The sequence below is a fragment of the Coptis chinensis genome, chromosome 2 (genome assembly GCF_015680905.1).
Source record: "Coptis chinensis isolate HL-2020 chromosome 2, ASM1568090v1, whole genome shotgun sequence".
In the NCBI taxonomy this organism is placed as follows: domain Eukaryota; kingdom Viridiplantae; phylum Streptophyta; class Magnoliopsida; order Ranunculales; family Ranunculaceae; genus Coptis; species Coptis chinensis.
The window spans coordinates 75242682-75252736 of NC_141457.1; the positions used below are offsets into that span (position 1 = coordinate 75242682).

At 36.2% G+C, this 10055-nt stretch overlaps 1 protein-coding gene across 1 annotated transcript; it reads right to left on the reverse strand.

Annotated features, from left to right (window-relative positions):
- Positions 1-584: 584 nt before the first annotated feature.
- Positions 585-968, reverse strand: LOC147517850 (two-component response regulator ARR14-like). The gene has a single exon (XM_086593730.1). It carries the CDS (start codon positions 966-968, stop codon positions 585-587), a length of 384 nt encoding a protein of 127 aa, XP_086449856.1.
- Positions 969-10055: the final 9087 nt, after the last annotated feature.

Genomic DNA, 10055 nt, shown 5'->3' on the forward strand with positions numbered 1-10055 from the left:
TTACTTTCGTTTTTTTTTTGGATAACCTTTGGCTTACTTTAATTTTTTTTTTGGATAATCTTTGTCTGAGCAGTTTAAATGAGTGAAACTTTAATAAGCTTGAACCCGCGACTTGGTGTAAGAGAAGCAGAAGCCCGTAAAAACCAAACGGGAGCTGTTTTGTCCCTTTTCAGAAATTAAAATAAAACTCGCATCTCTACCGTTAGATCTTGCTCAAAATAATCCAATCCAGACCATCCTTTATTATAATTTTGTCTTTTAGTGCTTAAAAAAACCCTATCTTATTAGATAAATGGGCAGCAAAATTTACTGGTTTGGAGCCTCCACCAACCTTTCTGACATGTAATCATTTATATTTTGAAAGCTATATATATATAATTTTGTAAAAAAAAAATATTGTAATTTTGGTTCAAAGTAATTGTCTAATTGATCACCTTAGTAGAAAGCTTCGGCCTTCGGCTAGCTACACGCGCTAATTTTATTTAAGAAGCATATAAATTACTACTAACCAATAACTAGGCGATAACTGAACGAGCCCAACTATACCAACTAACTCTATTGATCATGAAGATGGTTAAGGAAGCTCAGTTCCCTGTCTTCTGAACATGCTGCCATAAGTTCTTGATATCGTCTTTTTGAACTGGCTTGATCAAATATTCACGCGCACCTTTTGAGAAGCCCTTCGAAATGGATCCCTCATCGTCAAGCGATGACATGAGAACAACAGGCAACTCATTAAACTCGTTAACAATGGTTTCAAGTAGTTCGAAGCCATTCATGCCTGGCATTTCAATATCACTTAAAACAATGTCGAAATCGTTTCTTCTTGCCCGAAGAATGTCTAATGCATCGCTGGCTCGTGTACATGTTGTAACTTCGTACTGCTGTTTGATGAGCATCTTTTCTAAAATTTTTGAAGTAATATTGTCGTCGTCTATGACAAGAATCCGAGTTGCTGCACTTGACATTGTTACAGCAGCGAATGTTTTCAATGCAAAGTTTAATTAGGACTTCTTTTACTATATGCACCCATTAGATTACTAGCTTTGTAGAGTATATATAACGTGCCACCAAATTATGAACCGGCCTTTGGTGCGTACGTGTTTACCATACAACACATGTTTACCTAACTAAAATTTTGGTAATCACATGACCTGATCTCCCTTTTTCAATTCATGTTTGAACTACATTTCATTCGTAGTAATTAATCACATGATCAAGTGGAGCTGATATGTATGCATGATCTCCCATATTTAAAGCATTGTGTATTTCCAATGCTAATAAGTTCATTTATCATACACAAATCACTTGCCTATGTTAAACACTAAATGAATATTATGCAGTTAGTACTCAGAATTTGTTTTAGTGAAGATTAGCCTGTTTTAACTTTGCATGAGTTAGATATTTCCAAATGGTAGTAAAATCTGCACATTTTCAACAAAAACCAAATCACTAAACTTTGAAATATTCTCCGTTTGTAATAAGCTCATTTAGCATCTGTTAGAGTTCTTGTAAGCCGTCACAGAAGGAAACGGAGCTAGTAGAAGTCTAACCATTTTCCTATATTTTCTATATTGTAAACATACTATTTTCTTATATAAGAAAAGTGTGAGGAGAAACTGAAACCTAACTAAGCCGTCTTATTTTCTCTCTCAATTTTTTTCTCGATTAGCTATAATAAAATTTCACTACATCAAAATTCCAAAGTACACTATGCTATTTGCTAAGTGCATTTAGCATCGCAAAACCACTGGACGAGCAACTCAAGAAGCAAGTGGCCACATGCCCACATGGCAACGCATTTTATAGTAAAATGACCAAAACCCTACTAACTTCCGCAAATTGATCAAATCACTTCGTGTAACAAACTACCTACTAACGATGCATGTAACACACTCAACGTACGTCTCATGCACCCTATCACAGAATAGTTGAAGTCTCATACAACGGTGCACGCAACCTTCTTAAGGGGAGAGTCCGGCTGAGACTGTATCTTTGGCCAATTAGGACATTCCCCGTTTAGAAAGAGAAATATGGATTCTTTTGCTTTCTGAAGCGGTATAAGAAATTCACATGTCTAGTTCCATATTTCTGTTCTCCTTTTAATTTTCCAGTTCTCTAAGGAGACACTTAACTCATATATAAAGTCTTTGATTTTATTAGCTCACGATTAACACTATACCTAACCAAGAGATTGATGTTGGTGCAATCTCTTGGTATATATACTGTTATTAATGAGTAAAATATCATTGGAAAAATAAAAGAAAAAGAAAAAAGTAGTTCTCGTATCCCACCCTAATTGACGTATGAAATATTGGAATTTGACATACTTGTGGCATTCGGCACATTATAAAACCACAGGTCACCTCACTTCGTGTATCAACTTAGGCTGAACATAGTTAGTAAGTTTGTGGACGGCAAAAATTCGATACGGAAATTATTCGCCTAAAATTCGAAATGTTTAACAATAATATTTCTAAATATTCGGTCCAAAAAGACGCTAACGACAAAAATACGATACGTGTTTTAAACGGGTATAATACGAATGCATTTTTTTGAAATTCGGCTATATATATTTTCATTTAAAATATTGATATATAATTATATAGTGGGGGTTTTTTTTTATTTCCTTTTTAAAAATTTTATTCATAAATAAAATAATACTAAGTTGAAATTTTAGGTTCTACTTACTATTTAGTATTTACCATCACAAACAAAATAATTTGATGACTAATTGATAATATATGTTTGCAAAACACATCACCAAAAGTCCAAAACACATCAGCAAAGAAAGGATAAATTAAAAGGCGTGTAGATTGAGACGACATGTTAGCATCCATGATGCACTCAAAGTCACAAACTGAAAGACTAGCTAAATTCAAAACAAAAACTCTAATGTCTTGCAGCTACAGGCTCAATAAATCCAAACAAAAACTCAAATGTCTTGCAGACTAGCTAAATCCCAAAACAGTGTGAAAATTCTATGAAGTCCTATCTCATAGAAGACCCAAAGAGCTCTTCAAAAATAATATCATCACGAGTAGGCGGAGTAGCATTACTTGTAGCATCATTAGCATTTCCAATAGCTTCATTAGGAATTTCAGGCTCATCATTCCCATTTCCACATTCTTCATATTCCGGTAGTTCTCCAAGATATTCAAGATCGATGGCTTTTGTATCTCGTTTCTCCAAGTTTTCACAGTTAGCCTTCATCTTCGAATTCATATGAATATAAACCAAATCTTCTAACATTTCTGGTGACAAGCTATTTCTCTTCTTTGTTTGAGCTGCTTCAAAAGCACTCTAGTTCCTTTCATATGCTGATGCGATATACGGTTGGCTTAAGATTCGGACGGCAATCTTTTGAACGATAGGAATTGAACCACCATTTTGTAACCACCACACTCCTGTATTTATGTAAATTAATACATCTTCCACAATAAATAAGAAATACAAATCTCATAATGATAAAAAAAAAATATACTTAAAATTATATATACTTACAAGGATGAATAGTTTCCATTTGATGATTAGCAATGGGAGTAAAGATATCAGAACTCTTAGTATTGTACTCGGTTATTTGTGTACTGAAAGCTCGATGATCTGCATCATTACCATATTTGTTGCTACAAATACTAAGCCCTTCTTCACTAATGGACTAGGGTTTGCCTGTGCCGTACGACACTGAACAACTCGTCGCGCCTTCGGCGCCAGAAAACCCAATCAAGGCCAGCCCAATTTCCCATTATCCATAAGCCCACCATATCAAATTTGGAAGCCCAACAGTATATGGGCTAGCCCAGTGTTTAAGTTGAGCCATAATTGTTGACTTTCTAGATAGATCCGATGGATACTGAGTGTTTTAACAAAATTGCACAAACCCCTAAATCACTTGGATTCGCCATGTCATATTTTGTTGAAAAAGATTTTGAGCCGTCGGATAGGACCTTTCGGGCCCCACACCGTTTTGTTTTTTTAGATAGATGACCATATTTTATCCTTTCAATAATCATAAACTTCGGATTTAGAAATGCAGCAAGCACGTGTACCTCATGAAGTATGTTTTTGTCCCTCCTTGGATCAAATAAGTCCCATAACTATTGGTACCTTGCTGGATCATTATCACACTGGTGCTTTATCTCCTCTCTTGCTCTTTCCATAGCCTCAAACAGATACCTAGCAGTCAATCCTTCACCATCTACCAAACGAAGTACTATAATAAGAGGTTCCAATATTGATATCACTTCTTTCCCATAATCCCAAAAAACAATACCTTGAATAATATCTGTAACTTGTCTTCCTCTTACATCATTACATTGTTTCAAAGCTTTCCAATCAGGTGATGCAACCATCGCACGCAACCCATATTCAGCTTCTATAATAGATTGAAGCATCAGAAAATTGTAAGCAAATCTGGTCGTACAAGGCTTTTTTAACTCTTTGCTTGTCTTACTCCTTAGTAATGCTGTGACTTCTGGAAACCTATAAAGAAAATCCACTATCATTTTAGCTTCTTGAAAAACATCTCGTATCCAACCGATGTCATCGTTAATATCCTTGAGCAGCAATTGAACTCCATGAGTAGCACAATGGGTTTTGTAGATGTGAGGATATACTTCCATTACCATTTTCCCAGCACTCTCATAGTTAGAAGCATTATCAGTAATAATCTGTACAACATTTTCAGCACCAATCTCCTCTATGGCATTACAAAGTAGATTTTTGAGATACACTGCAGTATTTCTTTCACTTGACTCTTCAATGCAGTATAAGTAAATAGTACCTTTTGGAGAATACACAATCATATTTATAAAACAACGACCCTTAAGATCGGTCCAACCGTCAGACATAAGAGTACAACTGGATCCAATTTGAGACCATGAATTTTTAACTTGCGAGACATATTCAACAACTTCAGCCTTTGCATTTTGCACCAATTTCGTGCGGAGAGTTGAGTATGATGGTACTTTAAATCCACTTCCATAGTTCGAAAGTGCGATGCAAAAATCTATAAAGGACTGACTTTGAATAACATTGAATGCAATATTATTATCAAAGAAAAAAAATGCCCAAGTGCATTATCCATGTGTTCCTTGTCCTTCTTATCACACATGGATGGTACCGTAGTTTGACGCAAAGCAGGGAAATCATGGTGTGTACCTTCATGTTGAACTCCCCCATTGAGAGATGATGATCTAGTCTTCAACTTCTTATTTGGACGTTCCTTCTCCTTAACAAGTAAAATAGCTTCAGCTTGGACATCCTCCGGAACAAAGGTACAACCAACAACATCCATTCCTGGTAAACAAGATAAAAGTGCCTTCAATCTTGAAATTCCTCCACTCTTTTTATATTTGCAGAATTTGCAAGTGAAGTGACCCTTTAAATCCTCCCCATATTGCCAAAAGGGATCTTTTCCTCTAACCATTTTGAGCACTTTCAAAGTTTCAAGTTTGAAGAAGTAAAAAATGGTAGAATATGGGCAATATGCTATGGCTTCACCGCTTCAAGAAGACAAGAACTAAACATATTTTGTTCTCATTCTCAAGTCTACTCGTATTCTATATTATTGTTCTTAGTCGGTTCGGTTGAGATTTTTATGGGAGACTTTCCATTTCCAAATTCTAAGTTTCCAGTTCTTTCCACTTTCCAAGTTCCAATTAAGGCCCAACTCGTTTTTTTGAATTTCAAAGATCCGGACATTATAATTCAGCAATTATAAGCCCGACCCAACCAATTTGCGAATTAAACCGCATCATTCATAACTTCGCCGACTTATTCATTTTATTCGCAAAACCTTATAATTAGCGAATTAAATGGCAAATTACTAGCTATGGGCTCAAGTCATAAGCCACTTACATTGACATATGAGTACTTAAACCATTGGAGATACAACACCAACATTCCGTTGTCCCTATTGGTAAAATATGGTACTATTGAGTATGAGCCCAAAGTCTAAACACTGGATCAGTTGGAGTTAGTGCTACACTTTTACATAATTAGTTTCGACGTTCTTTAAGAAATAAAGCACCAAACAGCAGTGACATTAACATTAACTATGCGATGCTTCATTCTAGCAAGGGAAGGTGTTATTTTTGTTGGGAAAACGATACCAACCCGATCCTTGCTAAGATAGCTTGTATATAGACACTCCAAACTCCAATCAAAATCTAAGTTTTCACTACAACAACAAACCTAAGATATGGAATTAACTATCACCAACAAGCAATAACAATATAGAATAAAAACATAACACAATGAAGTACAAAATATAACGTGGTTAAAAATCTTTTATAAGAGTGGGAATGAAGATTATAATCACTTATCTCAAGTCTCTCAAGCACTTACTAGATCTCTCTTTTTACAAACTTCATCTCTTTGTAAGGGTTTTCTTTCAATTTTGGTCGCTCTCAAAATTGGTTTTTTTCTCTCTCTTGTTATTTTTTGGATAAAAAACCCTAACTTCTTTTATATAGTGTGTTGAAATTTCGGTTCATCTCGGTTTATCTACAAAAAATTGAAACTCTCTTCTTCTCACATGGTGAGGGACACCCAACAATCTCCCCCTCCCAAGCCATGAGGGGGGATTCTTCCACGCATTCCCAAATCAATAGGAAGAGTGTGCTACCAATCCGGCGATAGCACAACAAACATCAAATTTTCACTTCGACAAAACTTTGATCATCATATCCGACCAATTCTTGTCGGTATGTATTTTCTCAATGCACAATCGCTTTCCTTCGAGAACTTCTTTAATCCAATGATAACGTACATGTATGTGCTTGGATCTAGATTGAAAACTCGGATTCTTGCTAAAATGGATGGCGCTTTGACTATCGCAAAGAACCGCAAACTATTTATACTTTAGCCCTAGTTCATTGAAGAACATTTTCATCCATATCATCTCTTTGCAACATTCAGTGGTTGCAATATACTCGACTTCTGTAATGGAGAGGGCAACACATTTTTGCAACTTCGATTGTCATACATGAAACTGCTCCCCCTAACATCGATCACCTGTCATGTCGATCTGTATCTATGTAGCTTTCAAGTAAGGTCTTACTCCCACCAAAATACAAACACGTCTTGGAAGTGCCCTTGAGATATCTCAATACCACTTAACACGCACCTTCCCAATGCGTTTTACCTGGATTTGACAGAAATCAACTTACAACACCAATAACGAAAGCAATATCTGGTCTTGTACACACCATTGCATACATCAAGTTGCCTACTGGGGATGCATAAAGAATCTTTTGATTTCTTTCTTCTCATGTTCACCTTTCAGACACTTATCTTTGGTCATGCAGAATTGGCTACCAAGCGAACAACTCATCGGCTTCGCTTGATCTATGTTAAATATCTTCAACACCTTATCAATATAGCTTTCTTGAGAAAGCCATAATTTCCCACTCTTTTTGTCATGAATGATCCGTATACCAAATATCTGCTTTGCTTTACCCAAATCATTCATCTTAAAGGACTTACTTAAGTCTTTCTTCAACTTGGATATCTTGTTGATGTTTTGGCCAACTATCAACATATCATCCACATACAACAAAAGTACTATGAAATCTCCATCTGGAAACTTCTGAACAAACACACAGTGATCGGAAATAAACTTTTTGTAGCTATGTTTTACCATAAAGGACTCAAATTAAACTTCATGTACCACTGTCTTGGTGCCTACTTCAAACCATACAAACTATTTCTCAATTTGCAAACCAAATGTTCTTTGCCTTTGACCTCAAAACCCTCTAGCTGGTGGTCTATGTAGGCATCTTCCTCAAGATCACCATAAAGAATTTTTTTTTTGACATCTAGTTGCTCAACCTCTAGGTTCATACTTGCGGTCAAACCCAATACCACCCTGATATAAGTCATCTTAACCACCGGAGAGAAAATTTCATCAAATTAAAGTCAATACCTTTCCTTTGACGAAATCCCTTCATAACAATGCGAACTTTGTGCCTTAGATGTGGATTACTCTCTTCATACTTAACTTTGAAAACCCACTTGTTCTTGAGAAATTTTTTTCCTTTTGGTTTCTCAACTAAGTGGTAGATGTGATTCTTATGCAAAAAAACTCATCTTATCTTGCATGACCTTCAACCACTTCTCTTTGTTTGTACCTTTAAGAACCTCTTGATAGTACATAAATTCTCCACCATCGGATAGTAAAACATACGTATGTGGTAGGTAGCTGGTTGAAGCTAACTTGTCTTTCTCTTTTGGATCTCCTCACCTCACCTCACCTTCTTGTGGCTCAAGAGAATGCACTTCTTCTTGTTCAGGTGGTAGTTCATGCACATATTCTACGTCTTCTATCTCAATAGGTTCAATCCCATCATAAGCAATAAGATCATCATCATGAGTCTCAAACCCATGGTTCTCTGCATTCTCAATGCCATATGTCATTTGTTCCCCTGCCGAAACTTTCGGGTTTAAACCAACAAGGTCATCAACAAAAGCTTCTAGCTTCTCACCATTCTCAAAGTCCTCTATTGTCTGATCTTTCAAGAACACAACATCTCGACTTCGGATTATTTTCTTGTTAATCGGATCATAAAGCTTGTAACCAAACTTCTCATCCCTATAACCAAGAAAAATGCATTGTTTGGCTTTGTCATCAAGGTTAGACCTCTCATTCTTGGGAATATGAACAAATACTCTGCACCAAAATATCCTCAAATATCCATAATCAACATCTCTGCCGTGCCTGACCATACTCTCTATGGATAATCACTATTCAAAGGCATCAAAGGCGATAGGTTGATCACATGTACAGCTGTGTGCATTATTTCGACCCAGTAACTCTTTGGTAACTTGAAATGAGACAACATGCATCTCATCCTCTCTATAATGGTACAGTTTATCCTCTCGGCTATACCATTATACTGCTGTATCTTGGGCACTGTCTACTCATGACAAATCACATGACTCTTGCAATACTCTTAAAATGGCCCAATGTACTCTCCCCCATTATTTGAATGGATACACTTTAAAAGTTTCCAGGTCTCTCTTTCCACCATGCTATGGAAAGTCTTGAACGCACTGAGAACCTCATCCTTGGTCTTCAAATAGTATGCCCATAACTTTTTTGAAGTATCATCAATGAAAGTCAAGAAGTATAAAGCTCCCCCATGGGACTTCACTTTCATGAGACCACATAAATCAGAGTGTACTAGCTCAAGAACATTCTCTTTGCGGTGAGAGGGGGATCTTTAGAAAGATATTCTACGTTGCTTTCCAACCAAACAATAAGTACATTTATTTAAATGCGTACCTTTGATGTTTGGCAATACCTTTTGCTTGGCAAGAATTTCCATGCATTTCTCGCCTATATGACACAATCTCTTATGCCATAGTTCGGTGGAAACTTCTTTTTGTGCAGCATTTAACTCTGTTTTACACAAACTAGCCTGTGTTTTATAAAGCGAATAACACTTCTTCCCTTTGGCTACCGCAAAGGAACCTCTGCTTAGTTTTCATACCCCATTACCAAGGTAGCTAAGGAGCTTGCCCTTATTCCCTGCTAATGAGGTGTATAGACTTCTGAGAATAAATAAGGAGACAAAACCCTTTGTACTACATAGAAGAAGTTTGTGAGTACCTTCTCTGGAAAACTCTCACGAGGCTTAAGCTCTTCCACTAGGGAATTCCTAGTGGTTTAAGGCCTTATTGCATATGGTCAATGCAATCGCACTCTGCGAAATGAGATTAGTATAATAAATAATAAATCACTCATTTGTGATCTTAGTTTTCTCTCTCATCCTTGCTTGAAGACAAACAAAATGCTATTTGGGGGTGGTGATCAGCTCCCAAATATGCATTTTATCACCTTTACATTATTGCATTACAGCCCTTCTTATGTATAATGAAAAGACAATTTATAGCTTTTATTGCCTTTTTTAGGTTACAGAGCATTTCAGACTACTTATCATAAAAGTTGCATTTTAATTAGCACTAAAAGGAGCCCTATTAACACTTATTATGAAAACTCAAAATTGCTATGAAAAAGTGCTGAAAAAAGTCAAAGTCAAAGACTCAAAACT